The sequence below is a fragment of the Stegostoma tigrinum genome, chromosome 14 (genome assembly GCF_030684315.1).
Source record: "Stegostoma tigrinum isolate sSteTig4 chromosome 14, sSteTig4.hap1, whole genome shotgun sequence".
NCBI classification, from domain to species: domain Eukaryota; kingdom Metazoa; phylum Chordata; class Chondrichthyes; order Orectolobiformes; family Stegostomatidae; genus Stegostoma; species Stegostoma tigrinum.
In genome coordinates this window covers 20025804-20046931 of record NC_081367.1, presented here as the reverse complement: position 1 = coordinate 20046931, position 21128 = coordinate 20025804, and the positions used below count along the sequence as shown (strand labels likewise).

Genomic DNA, 21128 nt, shown 5'->3' with positions numbered 1-21128 from the left:
CTGGACTTTCATTTCACCTAATGGCAAATAGCAAGAGCTGGACATATGCCAGTCTCCATATTTTTATACAACCTAAAAGAAAGAGCAGTAACTGAATACTACAATGTTACTCAATTTCTGGCAGAGGAATAAGCAACCTATCACCTTCAAACCACTTTCTCGCTGATCATGTTTTGTTGAGATGGGCAAGAGGTGTAAATATGCTGCTTGTTCTCCCTCATATGTGGAATTGGCCCTACCCACTCCCTGCCACCGATCCTAGAGATATTTTGTAAGCGAATAAGAGAGTCATTGACACCCTTCACCTATCTAACCCGTTGCACCAAGAGTCTATGCAAAAACCAACCAACTGGAGCATTTGACATTTCTTCCCCATTCCTCCTCCAATTGCCCTTTCCTCTTCTCCTCCTTCTCTCACTTAAATTGTTTATTTATATTTCCCCCAACCCGTGCCATGTGCCATCATCTTAACTTGTTACTCTATCTTCTTCCACTCTTTCTTCTCTCTGCTAATTCCTTTATTTTCTTACCTCCCTCCCCACCTGCACACTTGTCCCAAATACATTCTCTACTTTTGCTTCTGTCTTCCACTGCCTCCCATTCTCTCCCACTCTGGTGTTTAGCATAGGCTATTATGTTCAATGATCTTTATCAAGTTACATTGCAGAGAGCACCAAAACTGCTAGCTTTTCACCAAGACTATATTCAGTTTTACTAATGTATGTGCTTAGCAAGCTAACCTGAATAATCATCGACAAAATGATACAGCACAACTTTCCTATGTTCCTTACCCTTCATTTAATTAAACTCATTATTTCCATTTTGATCAGTAAAGCGGCCTAAGGGCAGTTTTCTCAAACAGAGCTGTTATTGTATTATAATTTTGTATACAACTAAATTTGTATTTTCATATGCATCTGCTGTCTCATCCAAGAAAAGCTGAGAACGCTGATTATGATCTCAGGATGTTAAGACACACCAAAGTACTTTACAGTCAATGAAATGTTATATCAAAAAATAATAGTTTTTTTGACATTGCAGTCACTTGTGTGTACATGTAGCAGATATGCTCATATGCTGCACTCATATCCTTGCTTTTGAGTGCACACAGTGTGTTTTTCTTTGCATGCATTTCCCAGACCACTCACTCAGACTTGTTCACTCTCCTCATCTTATCCTCTCCAGAACAGCGTTTCTATATGTATGCCAGAGGAAACAAAAATGAGGATTCAATAAGTTTGCTTGTTCTAAATGAGTTGTGATGGTTACTGGGAAAATAATTTTGAAAGAAATCTATTATTTGGAGCATTACTTACAATAGTTTCTGGAATTCATCTCTCTGAAGGCTTTCATGCTGGCTCAGATCAGGCACTGGCAGAGTGCATGTAAATTGGGCTTGCTGACGTTCAGGATCTATTGGAGGATTGATTGTACTGACAGCTATGACAGAAGTAAATAGTACTTTGTCACATTGCATTGTTGTAGAAGCTACTTGCTAGCCAAGGAGACAAAGCATGCACAGTATATCACTTTTGCGATGTGCACTGTGACAGTATTTGTCAAGTAATAAATTTGTGGAAAACATAGCGGGCTTGGGTGAAAATAAAAATGCCATGGAGTTGCAGGCAATGCTGATTTCAGAATTCCAACTGCCACACTATTTCGTAATCACTGAGGTTATTTTTAAGTACACTCAAACTGAGACTTCCTGAGTTTTACAAAATGCTGCATCATAATGAGCGCAGTTGTTCTTGAATTTCAAATTCTTAAATGCTTATCTCATTTCTGATCCACAGTGTTTAAAACTTATTTTTCAGTCATTCCCAGTGCTGCCACAATTGTCATTGTGGTATGCATTAGTTTCTTGGTCTTCATAATTGTTCTGGGGGTCTTCAGGATCCGGGCAGCTCATCAGCGCACTAATCGGGAAAGCGAGAGTGGGAAAGAAAATGAAATGGACTGGGATGACTCTGCTCTGACCATTACTGTCAACCCAATGGAGGTGGGTAAACTAGGTTAAAGATGATTTGATGTTTTGTGACTAAAGCAAAATCAGTCAGTATGACATAGGAGTAGAAGTAGGCCAGTCAGCCCGTCAAGTCTGGTTTGCATTCAATGTGGTCATGGCTGACTTAATAATCCTGAACTCCACTTTTCTGCTTTTTCCCCTTAATCCTCCATTCCCTCAACGCTTAAAAATCTGCCTGTCTCAGCCTTGAATATACTTCATGACCCAGCCTTGAAAGTCTTTTGTGGTACAGAATTACTGACCTCTGAGTGAAAAGATCTTCCTCACCTCTGTCTTTAATATGCGCTCTTGTCGTCGACTCCCCTACAATGGAACCAACCTCTCTATATCTAGCCTGTTACGCCTCCTGAGAATCTGATACCTTTCAATAGTCACCTCTCATTCTTCTAAGTTCTAATGATTAACAAGCCCCAGTCCAACTTACTCGCCCTCTGCCCATAAGAAAACCGGTATACCTGGCACCAATCTACTGATCCTTCTGTGCACTGCCTCCAATAAAAATTCAAAATAAATAAAACTGTTTACTGTATTCTTGGTGTGATCTGACAAGTGCCTGTTTAATCTTCCCTATTTTATGTACTCCATCCCCTTTTGAAATAAAGCCAACATTTCATTTGCCTTCTCTATAATCCCCTGAATATGGATGCTAGCTTTTTGTGGTTCTTGCAGTAGGACCACCAAATCCCTCTGTGCGGCAGCTTTCTGCATTTTTCCTCATTTAAATAATTTTCAGCTCTTCTATTATTCCTGCAAATGTACATGACCTCACATTCCCATATTATATTCCATCTGTCAACTTTTTTGCCCACTCATGCAATCTGTCTAAGACTCTCTGGACATTCCTTGTGTCATCCTCACCAGTTGCCGTCCCACCTCTTTTTTATATCTCCGCAAAAGTGATGATTATGCATTTACCTCAGTCATCCCAGTCATGAAGCATTACAAATTTGCAGACCTGAAGGAGCTCTGGTCTCCCTTTAGCTAAGGTAAAATGGTAGGATGATAAAAGACTTTTCGGAAGATTCCTCCTGATGATTTACAAATTGTTGCTGGGATATTCGAGAGTTTTACTGAGGAAATAGATGGGGAATCCATTGTGTGGCAGATTCCAATTGGATCTCAAATAATGGAACCAAACAGTTTAAGGAGCTAGGCAATATGTTAACGTAATAGTTGTAATGGAAAAAATTAGAATAAAGTATATTAGTACTCTCATTATTAAAAAGAAATATTATGAATGGAGTCAATTATTATGATAAATGTTATAACTGATATTATTCAGTAAACTCTCCAGATTGGAAGACTTGTGATTGAGGTATTTCTGAATTTTAGAATTTTCTGTATTGTAGAATGGCATTAGAATGCCTAACCCCACGTTTGTGAACCAGATATGTGTATGTACCTGAGACATAAAATAGTAGAAAAATTTTATGAAGCACTAATAAAAATGTTCTGTTTCTCCAAACACTATGTTCCATCTTCCCAAAGAACTGTACTAAAATAATGTTGTTGAGAGAACAGGCGATTCTGTAGACTATTCTATTTCACCAGTACATAGGGTCCCCGATTTACAACCATCTGACTTACAACAACCTCCTGTACATACAAACAGCTCCTTTTATATTGCTGTGCATTGTGATGAACCTTGCATACAAAATGACATGCAAACAGACTCAAACAGAACCCATTTGCAACCTGATGGCTGTCTGGAATTGGAATGCAAGGAGAGAGAAGTTGCTGATCATTAACAGCAGGAACAACAGTTAATTCAGGATGCTGGGTTTGGTCCTCTCGGCTGGTGAATGGAAGTGGGCTTGGTGATGCTGATGGTATACATATGCAGGACTTTCCAAATTCATCAAACATTTGCTGCAATCTCATATCGTTCATGTATTCTGGCTGCCCTTTTATTGGTTTCTCTTGGATCCTATGTTGGCTTATAAAGCATTGTCAATCTAGAAAGCTGATGAAGCAGGAAGCCACATTTATCTCCTCCTTAATAATCTTGTCCTCGGGAACATTATCTTCTTCATCACTATTGCCGTCTACACTGTAAAACTATTTCAGTAATTTCTACAATTGTTTCTTGTTGAACAGCTGGAGCATCATCCTACAGTTTAACCATCTCATAATATTTTCCCTGTCTAAATCAATGTCTACATCAATTTGCAATCACTTGGCATAGCCCAGGATATCAGTTGCTTTTGCCTTGCCTTTGTTTACATTTAAAGCCCTCAAGGTTTTCCCTGTATTCTTGTAATCAAAAACATTTAATGGACATGACCTGTGCCACACACTTTACAAGATTTTTCCAGTGATATTAATCCCTTAATTTGCCAAACACCAAATCACCAATCAGTATGGAAGCACATCTTAAAAAGCACCAGACTGCAACTGTTCATAGACATAACAAAACCTGTGCCTATGGCAGTTTTCATTGAATTCATGAGCATATAGTAGTTTCAGTTGATCTAATGGGGCGGCACGGTGGCTCAGTGGTTAGCACTGCAGCCACACAGCACCAGGGACCGGGGCTCGATTCCAGCCTCAGGTAACCATCTGTGCGGAGTCTGCACATTCTCCCCATGTCTGCATGGGTTTCCTTCAGGTGCTCCGGTTTCCTCCCACAGTCCAAATATGTGGACTAGGCTACGTGGATCGGCCATGCTAAATTGCCCATAGTGTTCAGGGGTGCGCGGGTTATAGGGGGATGGGTCTGGGTGGGATGCTTCAAGAGGCAGTGTGGACTTGTTGGGCCGAAGGGCCTGTTTCCACACTGTGGGGAATCTAATCTAATCTAATAACTTTGTGGTTCTTTGGTTGAATTAGTGACATGCAACTGGAAAGAATATGTTTAGAAGCCTAGAAACTACAAGCAAGAGTAGGCCATTTGTTTCTCAATGCCTACTCTGCCGTTCCAAATAATTATGGCCGATTCTCTGTCTCAACACCAAATTCTGGCTGTCTCTCCAAAATCCTTGATGTCTTTGATATCTTAAAAAAAACAATCTCTTTCTTGAACGTTCTGAGTGACTAAGCCTCCACAGTCTGGGGATCACACTCCAAGCAAAGAAATATTTGTTCATCTCACTTCTGAATGGCCTACCCCCTATCCTGAGACTGTGACCACTGCTTCGAGACTCCCCAACCAGGGGACCCATATTCTTTGTGTCTGGTCTGTCTAGTTCTTTTAGAATTTCAATCAGAGAAGGGTCTTAATTCTCTTAACTTGTGTGAATACAAGCCCAGTTGAACTGATCTCACCTCATAAAACAGTCCTGCCATCCCTGGTATCACTGCAGTAGGACATCACTACTTCTGAACTCAAATATCTTGCATAAGGCAATGTAATTTGACTGTACTGATTCTGCCTGCCTGTTTACTTGCCTTGCCTAGAGTAGCATGTACTTGCATCTTGACTAGATGTACAAGGACATGCAAATCCCTATGAACATCCATGTTTCCCAATAGATCATCATTTAAGTAACACTCTGCCTTTTTGATTTTCAAACTGTTGTGTATACCTTCACATTTAGGTACATTATACTGCATCTGCTCTCACGTTCAACTTGTTTAGATCATTCTGAAGCCTCTTTGCAACCTCCTCATGACCCTACCTAGTTTATGTCTTTGGCAAACTTGGAAATATTCCTACGGCTTCCTCATCCAAGCCATTAATGTATATGTCCTGACTGACTGATCCCTGTGGTACACCACTAGTTACTGTCTACTACCCAGAATAAGACTATTTAATTTCATTGTTTACTTAACTCAACAAGTTCACAATCCATGCCAGTATACTATTCTAATTCCATGTATTTTCACAGAACCCCTAATGTGTAGAAGCAGACTATTTGACCCATCGAGGTAACACCAACCTTCCAAACAGCATCCCACCCAGATCCAACATCTACCCCATCCTTGTAATCCCGTATTTTCCCATGGCTAATTCCTTTCTGTGGGAGGAAACTGGAGCACCCAGAGGAAACCCACACAGACATGGAGAGAATGTGCAAACTCCACACAGACAGTCGCCAAAGGCTGGAATTAGACCTGGGTGCCTGGCACCATGAGGCAGCAATGTTAACTACTGAGCCATCGTGCTACTCATAATTTTGCCAACTTGCCTGTTATGTTGAACCTTATCAAAAACATTCTGAAAACCCAAATACAACACATCAGTTGCTTCTCTCTTACCTATTTTTCTTTTTATAGCCTTAAAAAAATCCAGTGGATTTGTTAAACGTGGCTCTTTTTTGTCGCGCCCATGTTGACTTTGTCTAATCCCATAAATGATTTCCAAGTTCTCTGTTATCATTTTTTATAATGGGCTTTGTCATTCCTTGTGTTTTCTCTTCCTTCATTTTAAAACAGTGGGATTACATTTGACCGCCTCTAATCTGGAAGAACAGCTCCAAAATCGATAAAAGTTTGGAACATTAACATTGATATGTCTGCTATTTTCAGAGCTCTTTCACTTAGTACCCTGGGATGCAGATTATCAGGCCCTGGGGGATTTATCAGACTTTAATTCCATTAAATTCTTGAGCACTTTTTTTCCCCCTAATAGTGATTTTCTGCAATTCAACTCTCTCACTAGATCCTTAGTTCCAAACATTTCTGGAAAATTATTAGTGTTCTCTTTTGTGAAGAAAGAACTAGAACATGTGTTCAATTCTTCTGCCATTTAGGAAATGCAGGGAATAATTTGGTAGCATTTAATTGTTCCACAGCAAATGAGCTGAACAATTGTACAAAGAATATTGCAGCGCACAGCCAGTGCATTTTGCATGACACTTAGGGTCAAAATAATTGTGGAATCAACAGCCCACGATCTACATGTATGTTTGCAGGCTCATGAATTTTTTTTAATTTCCAATGAAAGCACAAGGCCTAATACATTTGTCTGTAACCAGCAGTTTACACTTTGTCTTTGACGTCTGCTCAAAACTGAATTTATTTTCCTTTAATAACTTCCCAAATTCAGCTAAGTAACATTTTACAGCCTCTCAACCATCAAATATTTGTCCACTGGTTGACTTTAAATAGTGAATGCAATGGCCATATTTAAACCTTTGTGCCATCCTTTACAGTCCGCACACAATTCTAAGAAAAGTGTGAAGTTGTTTGGCCTCTTTCATAATCATTGTCCCTGAAATCACATCCCCTCTGCTACAACCTTATTGGAATTGTTCATCAATCACTTTAATCAGAGTCAGCAGTTTTAGCACTATGCGTTGTTCTGCATTCTCCAGTGGTTTTAGTTGTGTGACTTTCTGCATAGAACTTAAAGAGCTTTTCATGCTGCTGCTAAACATTGTAAACTATTGACACACCTGAACTATATATGTCATACAGCTTTTTCACTCAAGCGCCCTTATTGATTTCGTTTAAGATTTCTGAAATATTCTTTTTATAAGACTACTCTTTTGATTTGATTGAAGTTTCTTGTGGGTGATGTTGGAGAAAAGTGAAAGCCTATGAGATCCAGGGGGAATTGAATAATACTTTGACTATGCAATGGAAATCAAAGGGGAGTTATATTGATTGTTTTACTTGAATTAGGCAGCTGCAACCAACTAAACCCTATGTGAGTTTTAATCTTGAGGAGTTTTAGCAACCTTTATAATAGCTAAGAAAAAGTGACAGCACATTCCTTTGACTTGAGATTCTGACCCTCAACTCACTGCTGTCAAACAGCCAATCTTAAAAAAGAAGTTCAGCCAGACATGCTACAGAGCCATACTACGTGTCTCCTGAGGTTAATGTTATACAGCCCCAGGTCGACAATCCATCTCTTAGCTGAAAATGCCAGATGGAGAGCAGGACCCAGTAATGAGCACAGACATGGAAAGAACAATTCATCTCGACTTTTTTTTTAAAAAAGACACATACACATACTCAACAGCTTAGCTCACACACTTACAGACATTTCCTCCATCCGAACTATCATTTCCAGATAGACACACATGCCTGAACCACTTCAAAATCAATCAGCCATCACTGAAGATTCTTAAATAAGCACAGGTCTATCAGTCAGATCAGAAAGAGACAATGGTCATTGTTTTTACACACACACACACACACACACACACACACACACACACACACACACACACACACACACACACACACACAGATACACAAATTTGTGTAAACTCGTAGGCATATAAGTACACTTAAATACCAACTCCAACTACAAAATGCCATGGGTTTGTTTCCCAATGCCTCAGTTTGACAAACTGCAAATTTCCAAAGCATTGCAGCAATAATTTAAATTGGACAAGCATTTAGAGTTCTAAACGGCAAACCATTTCAACAGTACACCAATACCTTCTGACTGAAATCAAAGACATCTTCCGGTCAAACAATAGATAATAGAGCTTGTTTTCCATTGTTTCTGCCATTTTGTTACAAGATTGTAACAGCCTTCTTCATATGAAGACAGAATTTTGTTTTCATTATAATTGCCAGTAGATGTGTTGCACCATTCCACCCTGCAATCAAATAGTCTGTCAAACATCATCTGTGGAGAGAAAGCAAAAATAACGTTTTGGGTCTGGGGACCCTTCTTCAGAACTGATTTTAACTAGTAAAAGGTTGGTACATAAAAATGGAGATGGAGCCATTTGAACAACAACTCCCTTAACTCCTTTCACTTTCTTAAGGTCAGAGGGGTGGCTGCGGGTTCCCGTATAGACCCCAGTTATGCCTGTCTGTTTTTCAGGTAAACAGAACATTCCTTGTTTCAGACCAACTCTGGCCCCCAACTTCTGCTTCCCTCTCAGACCTGGAATTGGAAAGGTTTATCAGTTTTGCTTCCATTTTCCACTTTGTTATCTTCATCTGGTCCCTCTCTGACTGCTTCCTTCCCTTCCTCAATGTTTCTGTTTCCATTTCTGGGGAAAGGCTAGCCACCAATGGCCACTAAAAACCAGCTGATTCCCTCAGTTACCTTGACTATACATCTTCATACTCTGTATCCTGTAAAGACTGTATTCCATTCTCCCAGTTTCTCCATCTCCATCATATTTGTTCCAATGATGCCAGCTTCTACAAGGTGACCTCAAAAATCTCCACCTTCTTCTGCTGAGGATTCCCCACCACTGTAGTTGGCAGGGCCCTCAGTCATGTCTGAGCCATCTCCTGCACTTTGGCCATTGCCCCTTATCTTCCTTCCCATAGCAGCAACAGAGTCGACCTTGTTCTCACTTACTATCCCAAAAGAATCGACAACCAAAGGATTATTAGCCACCATATCTGCCAGCAACAGACACAAATTCTAAACCCAAACCCCCCTTCCCTTATCAGACTTGTGCAGGGACTGTTCCCTTCAGGACTCAAAATTTTAACTCTGCTGCCAGACATGTTGAGTTTGTCCAGCATTTCCTGTATTTGTTTCTGATTTCCAGCATCTACAGTTCTTCATTATTTTTTAGTCTGTCAACCATTACTGTCCACACTCATCGAGTTGAGATGCAGGGGTATTATCTTTTCAGTTTTGTGTCAAGCAAAGAGTTAAGTTCTCTCACTGGAAGTGGTGTAGTTTGATGAAGATAAATTTGGGAAAAATCATAAAATCACATTTTGTTAAAATAAATATGCAACCAATTCTCATTGAAGTTTTAGAAATATGTTGAATAACGTATTTTATAGTGTACAACTTGAAGTTCAACATTGGCAAATTATTATAGTCCACCTCTTTATGTTCAGCACCATTCTTTTCATATCACTTATTGTTTAATTTTCTTCTAGCTTCTTCTGCAATTATTTGCACTGTAACTGTGAGGTAATTGGACATGATAGCTTAAAAAAAACCTGCAGCAAATAGCATAAGTAAACATATTATACTGTGTATGATTCAAGGTGAAAGGTATCCAGCAAAGTACTCAAGTAGAAATTTGTTTCTGAGGTTGAATGCACAATAGGTTACTGAACCCAACTGAGCTCCAAGCAGAAAGTACAGAATATAAAGGCATTATGAGGGAGCAACCAAGGATTGCAATGAATCTCTTAGAATACATCAACATTTCTATCAGCCACCTCTGGAAATGTTATAGTGATAAGGGAAGGGTGAAAGTTTCAGTATTGCCTGTACTGTACATTGGAGGATACATTCCATTTGTCTGTATCGGTTCCACTTGAAATACACTCAAGATGCTCACCAACAAACAGGACAAAGTAACATTTGATTTGTGCCCTTCTGCCACAGTGACAGCAGTACACATTGCCTACAAGATGCTCTGCAGTAACTCATTAAGCTTTTAACAGCGCCTTCCAAATCCATGACCCTTACCACCTAGAAAAACAAAGGCAGCAGTTCTGTGGGAATACCAATGCCAGAAAGTTCTCTAAGCCACTCACCGTCCTGAGTTAAAATGATATCACTTTTCTTAAATTATTGATCTGCCAGTATGCTGCAACCCTTTCCTAAATGCACTGTGGGCGTTGCTACATGCCAAAGACTGCAGTGGCTGACGAAGGTAGATTGCCACCCCCACATTTTCCAGGGCAGTTGGGGAAGTGCAATGTATTGCCTAGCCAGTAATATCTTCATCTCATACTGATGTGTTTTTTTCAAAAGTATAAAACAAAGAAAAAAATGTAATAAGATAAGAAAGGAATCAAATTCAAATGTTTATTTGTTTTCTTTCCACAAAATTTAACTTGTCTTTATTTAGTACCCTTAAGGAATGGTAACCCAACTGTACATTGAGAAGTTGATCAGCAAAGGTGCTGAACCAATGTTATGTCACTATTAAATGTGAATTTCACTTTGTGTGACAGTTGCTGAGGTTTACACTTCACAAATGTAAGCTTTCACAAATGTTGCAATCCCTGACTGAGGCCCACATCCTTTGTGCCAGAGTGGGATATCTACCACTCTCTACATTGGTTCTGGAGAATGAGAGTTATTGTCCTCAGTTGTTACAACCACATTCCTTCTGTATCCTGCAGTTACTTTCCATACAGCTCAACATAATGGCAGGCAGCAGTGTTGTGTTCCCTTGTACCACTCTCGCTAACACATATGCTGTTTGTGATTATATTTCAGAACTATGAAGACCAACAGCACAGTGAACAAGAGAGTGAGGAAGAGGAAGAAGGAGAGGAGGATGATATCACGAGTGCTGATTCGGAAGAAAGTGAGGAAGAGGAAGAAGCTGAACATGAAGAAGATCAGCAGGATGTCACTAGACAGGAACAGCTTGAGTGGGATGATTCAACACTTCATTATTAAGAAACCTCTGATCTTTCAAGTCATCAAGCAAAATTTTGATGTCCAGCAATGTTTGGTATGGTCAGAATTTTATTTAGATTGCTGTTGCTGGTAATGTGTAAAGAACTTTCAGATTGTTTTCTGAATTCAGAAGCGACTTGCAATGACATATCATCATCTGGGTCCAAGAGTTGACATCAATCAATAGTTATAATGCCTATCTTTCTTTTGTTATATCTGAGTGTTTTTTTTGTGGTTATCTGAATGTTCTATCTTTGCGCCAAGAACTATTAACGTTGTGAAATCACGTACCAGTATCTGTAACTTGAAATTTTCTGAAGTACTTTATTTATTTGTAATGAAAAAATTTCCCATTGGGTTATGCTGACATTAGAAAAATGGAGAAAGTTTAAAAATGAAAAGTCACATTTTATATTTCACGATGTAAATACCATGTTGAAAATAAGTAAAAGAAAGCAGTTGTTCAAGTTATGTCTGCTCCAGGGTTCATCTGTTGAGAAAAAAATCAAATTCCATAACATTATTTTACAGAGCTTATGAACCACAAATATCTGTTTTGATTCTATTAAAATATGTATGGAATTTAAGATTGCTAGCAGGTAACATTTTGTTTGAGGTAATGTACTTTCTTCATTTGGTTTAGTGAGGCACAGTCTTCACAAAAATAGTGCTGGACACATTTTTATTTTAAGGAGGATCCAATGGTGAACTGAGCAATGTCTTTATTTCAAGGCGAGTGATGAAATAATTGTTTGATGTGCTTTACATTGTGACATACAAAATTTGCCAAAATCGTTCCTGGAAGCTGGCATGTTTAAAAATCTTAAAACATCAATTAACATGAGCAACAGTTAGATAAGAATTAATATTGTATATTTTGTGGTTTCCCAGGATCACTGCAGCAAAACAAATGTTTAACTGACCCTTCTGCTTGGGTGATACAACATGCCATTTCACTTGTGTAGCCTGCAATTTCATGCATCCTTCAACACTGAGGATGCAATTTATGCAACCATCTCATTAGTTGGCTGTGAGTGTGATTCGTACGTCTTTTCTCATAGTCCATTGGATTTTATGACACCTGTGGACTCCATTAGCATTTTCTACAACTTCATCCAACACATGGCGTAAAGGGGATCATCATGACAGGCCCTGGAGTCTGAGAGCTTCATTGAACTTGTAGTGGAAAAACGGGCTAAACACTGGAAATTCATGTAGTCAAGAGAACATTCGCAAGCAGTTTAAGCTTTCTCTATCCTCACTCGTAAAAAACATGAGTATTTTATGTAATGTCCCAGTGTTATTTTCCATTGCACTGCAATGATCTGTTAATGTACATACTAGTGCAACAGATTTTCTCTTTTTTACATGTACTATTCTCAATGAGTAATTCTTTGATTGTCAATGAGCCTATTAATGTTGATACGTACAATTGAAAGCAATAGGTAGCATTGGAATTGAGAAAGAAAAGTCTCATCCCCAAAGAATCCACTGCTTTCCATTCAGTAAGAGATGTGGTCTGCTCCCTTAAATTGCAATGATTCATCAATTTACTTCAACGTATAGTTGTTAAGCACGAAAGGGTGATTTTAATTATCATTATTGGGGTGTTAAATCAGTGATAGAGCCCTTGTGGTGCAGTGGTATTGTCCCTATCTCTGAACCAGGAGACACCTATCCCCCTCAGGTTCAAGTCCCACCTACTCCAGTGATGTGTAATAATTTCTCCAAACAAATTGATTAGAAAATAACTGGTAAGCCAGTGAAATTTAAGTTATGTCCAAAATCTTTCGTAATAGCTATTCAGTATAGTTGTTTGAGTAGAAATACCCTTCATGGAAGACATGATTGATCACTCAAAAATGTCTTTCACAAACACCCATTAATCTTTGTTGGAATGAGCTGAGTAAACTGGAGTTCATCCTATTAATCTCTGTGTAGAATACATTACTCTGTTATCTTGAGATTCTGTGGATCACAAATTTCTAGAACACTTTGGAATGAAGGTGAGATTTAATGATACTGACATCTGACCTTTAATAAACGAGGGTAATTTATGGTAGTTTCACTGGGGCTATGAAGGAGTTACAATGGGAGGCTGGTAAAACCGCTGCAGAAATTGAGGGCCTGGATGTTTTTGTGCAACAGTTTTCTTATCTCAACTTAAGCAGATTTGATCTAGTTAAGTACATGTCTGTATTTTAACTGATTATGTCAACCTAAGAAATATTACTCAATAGAGAAACACAGCAGGCGTGGTAGCATCTGTAGGGAGAGAAAAACAGGTATTGTGTTGAGTCCAAGAAAGAATCAAATTTTACTCAACATGTTAACTATATTTGTCTCTTTCTATTTTTGATTTGGAAACATCTGTGCAGTTTCATTCAGTCAGTTTCTGGTACACTGCAAACCATTTGCGTCAAATAACCAGCCTGACTATTTAATCATATTTGTTTTGTTATTTTTCTATCATGACCAAGTTGTCTATAATTCATAAAGCAGAAGTACAAAGGGATCTGAGAGTGTTGGTCCAGGGTTCTGTAAAAGTTAACTTGCAGGTAGAGTCTGTGATTAAGAAAGCGAATGTAATGTTGTCGTTTATCTCAAGAGGTTGGAATATAAAAGCAGCGATGTGCTTTTGAGGCTTTATAAAGCTCCAGTTAGGCCCCATTTAGAATACTGTGTCCAATTTTGGGTCCCACACCTCAGAAAGGACATACTGGCCCTGGAGCGTGTCCAGTGGAGACTCACACAGATGATCCCTGGAATCGTAGGTTGAATGTATGATGAACGGCTAAGGATCCTGGGATTGTACTCATTAGAGTTTAGAAGGTTGAGGGGAGATCTTTTGGAAATTTACAAGGTAATGTATGGCTTAGAAGGGGTGGACGCTAGGAAGTTGTTTCTGTTAGGCGGGGAGACTAGGACCCGTGGGCACAGACTTAAAATTAGAGGGGGTAAATTTAAAACAGAAATGAGACGACATTTCTTCAGCCAGAGAGTGGTGGGCTTGTGGAATTCGTTGTCACAGAGTGCAGAGGAGGCTGGGACATTAGATGCCTTCAAGGCAGAGATCGATAAATTCTTGATCTCACAAGGAATCAAGGGCTACGGGGAGAGTGCAGGGAAGTGGAATTGAAATGCCCATCAGCCATGATTTAAATGGTGGAGTGGACTTGATGGGCCGAATGGCCTTACTTCCACTCCTATGTCTTATGTTCTTATGGTCATATAATTTACTGTAACTACCACCACCAGAAATATAAGACTAAACTTAATTCTATCCGTTTCCAAACATCGAGCTAGTAATCTTTATCTATTGCACAATTGTGTCTATCTTCAACTGGAACTATAAGGTACTTTGCATTATATTCATATCACATCTCATTTACTTTATGGTTGCAGAAAATTTCACTTAGAAATTCATTTCGGGTTCATTTCTTGTTTAAAAAATTAAGTGCAAGTAAATAACAGTTGAGAAAAGATTCTAACATAGAACTCAAACTTTAATGAAATTATATATTAAAACTATCCAGTGTAATCAGTATAATCAGTGAGTCTACCCTAGGTGTGAATTCTAAGTTTATGTCTCACATTTATATTACTTTAATAATGTAGCCTTTGCTCTTAAATCACTCAATATGTTCTAAATGTTCAATTAGTTGATTAAGAAATCAATGCAATTTAAGTTTAGTAGTGATTTTAAAATGTTAAGATTGATATAAGAAAAACTAAAAGAACGCCATGCCATAAAAATGTTTCTTGCAGTAAACAGGAAATGGTATGTTCAATCGTTAATGACTAATGGCTGCTATGTTCTCAATAAGCAAATGCTGAAAATAAGTCCCCGTACAAGATAGAATTTATGGCCTTCAAAAAAACAAATTCAAACTATTACTTATTACCATCTGATTTAACATTTGATGTACACAATAAAGTTAAATGCATATATATCTGTAGATATGCATGCACAAAATATCTTTCTATATTTGGTCTTAGAGACAAGCCATAGATTGATCATACAAGCTACATCAAGCTAATTGTCAGGAAATTGGTTAGGACATAGGAGTCAGAAGATAGGTATGTGCACCAATTTGTAAGGATGTAACTAGCAGTGTCCTCCGGGGATCTGCACTGAGGCGTCAGCTTTTCAATATACTTAACAGTGACTTATGTGAAGCAGTAGAGAGCACATTTGTTGAAGATGTGAAGTTAAGTGATGTTGTAAATGCATGGGAGCAGGAAATTGTAGGGAGACAGTTGTAGGTTAAGTGAGGAAATGGCTCTGGAGAAGGTAAGGTTTGTGTGTAGGGAAATAAAATGCCATTCACTTGGGATCAAAAACAGTGGATCGTACCAGTTTCTACTTGGATTCGATAAAAAGTAGTCACTCTGGATGACAGAGATTTCAAAGTTTATGTAGAAAAATAAATAAAAGCTAGGCCAACACCAAAAACAGTCATCAGTACTAGAACCACAGCTTTTTTTGATATATACTTGACTTTCCTGTTAGAATATTAAGTATTATTTCAAAATTTGCTGATGATTCCAAACTTGGAGGGGTGAAAAATAATAAGGATGATTTAAATTGATTGTAATAAGGCATAGGCCAGGAGAACGGGCAGACAAGTGGCAAATAGAATTTAACACGAAAAAGTGAAGGGTGGTGCATTTTGGCAGAAGGGACAGAGAAAGGTATCATAAATAAAATGGCACAGTTTAGAAAGGTGTACCGGGGCAGAGAGGCCTGGATGTGTATTTGAAATATTCTGAAAGGTGCTTTAAGAGCATGGTAAAACAAAGCATGAGCTACTTAAATTGAAGTACTGAATGCGAAAAGTGGGGAAGTTATATCAAATATTGTAAAACACTGGTTTGGCAGCAATGATTGCATCACGAAGGCAAAAACTGGATGCTGGAGATTTGAAATGAAAACATACTACTAAGGAAAATGAATAGGTGAGAGTAAGAGTTAGATCAGAATTGAAACATTATCTGTGCCTTTTTTCTCTCTGTGGATGCTGCCAGTCCCGTTCAGTTTATCCAGCACCGACAGTTTTGATAGCTAAATTTTTCATTCAGGTATCATCACCACACTTTAGGAAGAATGTGAGGGTTCTTGAGAATGCAGAGGAGATTTATCAGAATGGGCTTCATAATGTGGGATTTTAACTAAACAATTAGTTTTTGGGAACTAAAGTTAGTGTCCTCGGAGCAAAGGAGATTGAGTGAAGATTTGCTAGAGGGGTACAAGTCTATGATAGAATTGGATGAGGAGAAACTGTTTCCATTAGCTGATGGTATGAAGACTAGGGGATATGGATTTATAGCTTTAGCAAGAGAGTTGTTATGAAGAACAATTTTATGGTGCAAGTTGCAAGAACACAGTAAATGTTGTGCACAAGGGCAGGCTCGGGAGAGTCAGTCGGCAACGCCCTTTTAAGTGGGGTTGTGTGAGGGAGTGTGTGTGGTTGGACTGAGTATGGCAATGAGAAAGGTGCTTACACAGTAACAGGCACTACTCAGTGTGGAAACCCATTCAACCTCATCCTCCAGCTCTCCCCTCTCAACACACAGAGGAAATCTAGATTGAAAAGGAACCTGTTCTGGCTACCAGAGATAAGCTCAAGGGTGGTGCTAGTCAATCAGAACTCTGTTACATACACTCCACTTCCCAGGCGATGAAGATTTCAGCCAGCTCTGTTCCTGAAGTGAAAAGGTAAAGGAGATTGCTCTGCTGCTTGCCACTTCTTAATGGTCATTGTTATTATTTGGTCACTTTATAAATGTTCTATTTCTTTATTGGTCATCAATTTCATTTTGCTTGAATTATGAATTAGCTTGAGTTCTTAAAAATTCATCCTTAAAATAGTGCCAAACTAGATCTCGGCAGCTGCTGCTGGGTTTCCTGGTGAAAGGGAATGAGAGGCTCACAAGAAATCTGATTACTTTTTCAAGGGCTGGCAATAGTGGTTATTTTGGTTCAAGTAGAAATGGGGAGTATTGGAAAAGTCTGACAACATAAGACCATAAGATATTAAAACTGAATTAGCCCGTTCAGCCAATCGAGTCTGCTCTGCCATTTGAACACGGCTAATATATTTCTCAACCCTGCATCCACTTGCCTTATCCCTGCAACATTTGACCCCCCTACTAATCAATGACTAATAAAAATGCTCAATGACAGCTTTCTGTGGAAATGAGTTCCATAGATTTGCCGTCCTCTGGATGAAGAATTTCTTCTTCATCTCAGTTCTAAAGTGTTGCTCCTTCACTCAGAGGCTGTGACCTCAGATTCTAGTCTCTCATACTAGTGGGCACATCTTCTCTATGTCCATGCTATCCAGACCTCTCGTGTGCAGAGAGAAACAGGTCAGAACCCTTTGACAATAGGAGTGAAGATCATGGGCTTGAAGCATTTTCTGTTTATATTTTTGCTTTCAAACACCTATGATGTTTTGGTCTTCTATTATAAGCTCTGTGCTGGACATTTGTAAATGTGGTTAGTTTCAGTCTAAAATGAGAATATATTGATCACTCGATGCAAAATGTAATTGTTTTTATCAAAAGTAAGTCCAAGTCTTTTGTTGTCTGAAATTTCATTGCGCCAGGTTCAATGATACAGAACTAGTTGTATTATAGGATCAACCACATTGTGTGTAAATGCCTGACAAAGCCATGGTCGTGAAGTGCACAATACTGAACCGTGAGTGTTCAATATACTTTATAAGTAGAGGAATACTATAACACCAAAAAGTTGTGCTAAATTTACATACAACTGTGTGAACCCACTGTGACTACAGTGATTTCTAAAGGATGTGGTAGGAGAGGTGAAACAGAGGGTACAATAGACCCTGAAGAAAGATGTCTACAATTTTTTTTTCCCCCCGGCCCTGTCCAAGGTTGGTGAAAATGTAGATAATTGATGATTTAAAAGGAAATTGTATCACCACCAAAAGGAAATGAATGATTAGGATTAAGTGGTGGATAGATTGCTGAAGTGGTATACTGGATTGCCCTGCACAGACTTGTAGGAGATCCAACAAGCCAAATGGCCTCCTTTTGCGCTGAAAACTATTGTGACTGTATAGAAAAAGGTTGTTGGAATGTTTACCTTTATCTCAAGGAGGCTCAGATACATTGAGGTGGAAATTATGCTACTGATTGTATAAATGTGTGATTAATCAGCACCTGAAGTACTAATTTCAGTTCTGGACACCACATCTCATGAATGATACATTGCTTTTGGATGAAGTACACTGCAAATTTGCCAGAATAATTGAAGTGCTGAAAGATTTCATGTATAAGAACAGGTTCGAGGTCAGAATTGTATTCCTTTCATAATAGATGATGAAGAGGTGAACCGTCCAATATGTCTTGAGTTGACTAAACGATTTATTTTGCAGGTAGATGGGCAGACACAAAACTTATTTCAAAAATGTACTTCATTCATAAAAATATCTTTATATATGTACATAGTCACTGAAGCGGTTTGGTTCTGTACAGTAGCATATGAAGAAACAAGCAATGGAGTTAGACTCTATCCAAACAACCCAAAGGCGGTTTTTTTTCTTGTACAAGACTGTATTTATATATATTTGAGACACTGGCAATGGGCCAATAACTGAACGCACCCCCATTTGAACTACTTACTCTAGCAGAAGAGACTAGAACAAGGGGACATATAACTAAATTAGCCTTCATCCAGTTAGGTATCAGAAAGCACTTTTTACAAGGGATTGTGGAAATTTGGATCGGTTCTCCCCTGAAAAATATCCTGTAAAAGCAAGATCAATTGGCTTCAAAGCTGAGAACTGGTATCGTCTTACTTAAAAATGATAAGTCACCAAGGCAGATAAATAGCTGTAAATCAGTTATGGCCCAGTGGGATGGCAAAACAGGCTTGATGGATTAACTGACCTCCTCCAGTTCATTTGGTTCCAGTATAGAAATTATAAACTTAGGTTTCTATCAGTCTGGACGATTTTCAATAAATGGTGTGATGAACATCACCTCATCCATGGACAAAACATCCTGTAGTCAGACAGTGTTGTCCACAACTCAGTTGTACTTGCTGAGTTTACAACATTGAGTTTGATGTGAAATTGGAATGCTCATGGGCCATGCAGTGTCAGATTGTACGGAATTTTCACCAAGGGTTTGTTACACCTAAATGTGAATGTGCTGTTCTGCAAAGATTAATAATTTAATGATTGTGTTGAAAGTTGGATCAACATGAAATTGTGTAAAAATAAGCACATCCCAAGATCTGCGGCTGTTAATATAGCTGGAGTATAAGAGTACGGAGTGGGGAAGTCTTACTGCAACTGTACATGTTTGCGAACAATTTTGCTCTCCTTATTTAAGAACAGATACAATTACATCAGAAACAGTTCAGGGAAGGTTCACTAGGATGATCCCTGGTATGGAGGGATTGTCTTCTGCACAAAGACTAAACACATTGGGACTTAGACACATTGGAATTTAGAAGAATGAGAAGTGACCACTGAAACATATATCAGATTCTTAAGGGTTTGACAGGTTAAATACTGAGAAGATGTCTCCTCTCATGAGAAAGTCTAGGACCAGTGGGCATAGTCTCAGAATTAAAGGACACCAATTTAAGACTGAGATAGGAGAAATTTCTTCACTCGGAGTGTTATGAGTCTTTGGAACTCCTTGCCACAGAGAACTATGGGGACAGAGTCATTTTATATATTTAAGGCTGAGCTGGATTCTTGATAGTGGAATCAAAGGTTTTGAGGAAAGGGCAGGAAAGTGGACCTGAGGAGTGTCGGATCAGCCATGATCTTATTAAATGGTGGAGTAGGTTTGAGGGGTTGAATAGCCTACACATGTTCCTATTTCGCCTGGTTTTGTGTTTTAATAGAAATGAATAATTGATCAATCTGTGCAACATTACGTAGAAATGAACCATTATTGTACTGTACTTTGCTTATTTGAGTTTCAGCTAATCGGCTGCAGTACATTTGTGTCCACTACTTTATGTGCACAAACAATTCCTGAGACAACTGCTTGAGGATAAGACATAAGTATAACCTAACTTGTAGTGAGCACAATATTGGCACAGACCCTGACCTGAAGAAGGTTAATAAATTATCAGATCTAAATGTCAACAAATCAGATGCTAGTTGAGTACATTAGTACTTCACTAAAGTTTAATCAAGTAATTGTTGTTTGTGTGTAGACGGTGTGTATAAGCAAAGAAAAACAAGTACTTTTTATTGATACTGCTGTTATAACTTTCTAGTGTTGTGACTTGTCATTTTAACTTTTATTTTTAGCAGCTTGAGATTTACCATCTTGTGCAGCATATAATGGATGCCTGTAATTGTACTGTTACATTTTTTCTATGTTAAAATAATTCTGTGTAAAATATCTGGCTTGTCATCAACATTGCCTGCAGATGTCAATCCATAGATCTGACATAAATGTCTAAGATTGCCAGATCTTATATTACCCTCTTTTTTTGTAAAAGTCCCTAACAGTACACAATCTATTCAACTATAGAACAAAAGTGACTCACTATGCCAAAGAGGCTAACTAGTTTCTTTAATGCACCTCAGCACGAGTAGTTTAAAAAATGTAAAGTGCTAATAAATTTGAAATAAAAGTCTTTGTTCCAAATTTATTTTCTGTGTGTCATTTCTATATGGGTCATTGTTTAAATGTTGATTTGCAATGGGTATTTCCACATTTGTTAAAATGTGACGATTTTGGATGTTTAACAAATATCAGCATCATATCAGCAAAAACAGGAAATTTAAAAGGAAACTGAGAAAGATGTGATGAAAGGTTTCATTCCATAATAATCTTGAAAACTAGCAGTCTTCTTTT

General features: G+C 38.4%; 1 protein-coding gene across 3 annotated transcripts in view; it reads left to right on the top strand.

The window, feature by feature from the left end:
* Positions 1-20899, top strand: part of LOC125457973 (calsyntenin-2) — a 493448-nt gene extending 472549 nt beyond the window's left edge. For 2 of the 3 annotated variants that reach the window (XM_048542802.2, XM_048542800.2), the window contains 2 exons: positions 1797-2002; positions 11085-20899. In XM_048542802.2, the coding sequence (XP_048398759.1) occupies positions 1797-2002; positions 11085-11270 (392 nt within the window). In that variant the 3' untranslated portion in view covers positions 11271-20899. The remainder of the gene's footprint in view (positions 1-1796; positions 2003-11084) is intronic. The other variant, XM_048542801.2, reaches the window with a different exon arrangement.
* The last annotated feature ends 229 nt before the right edge of the window (positions 20900-21128 follow it).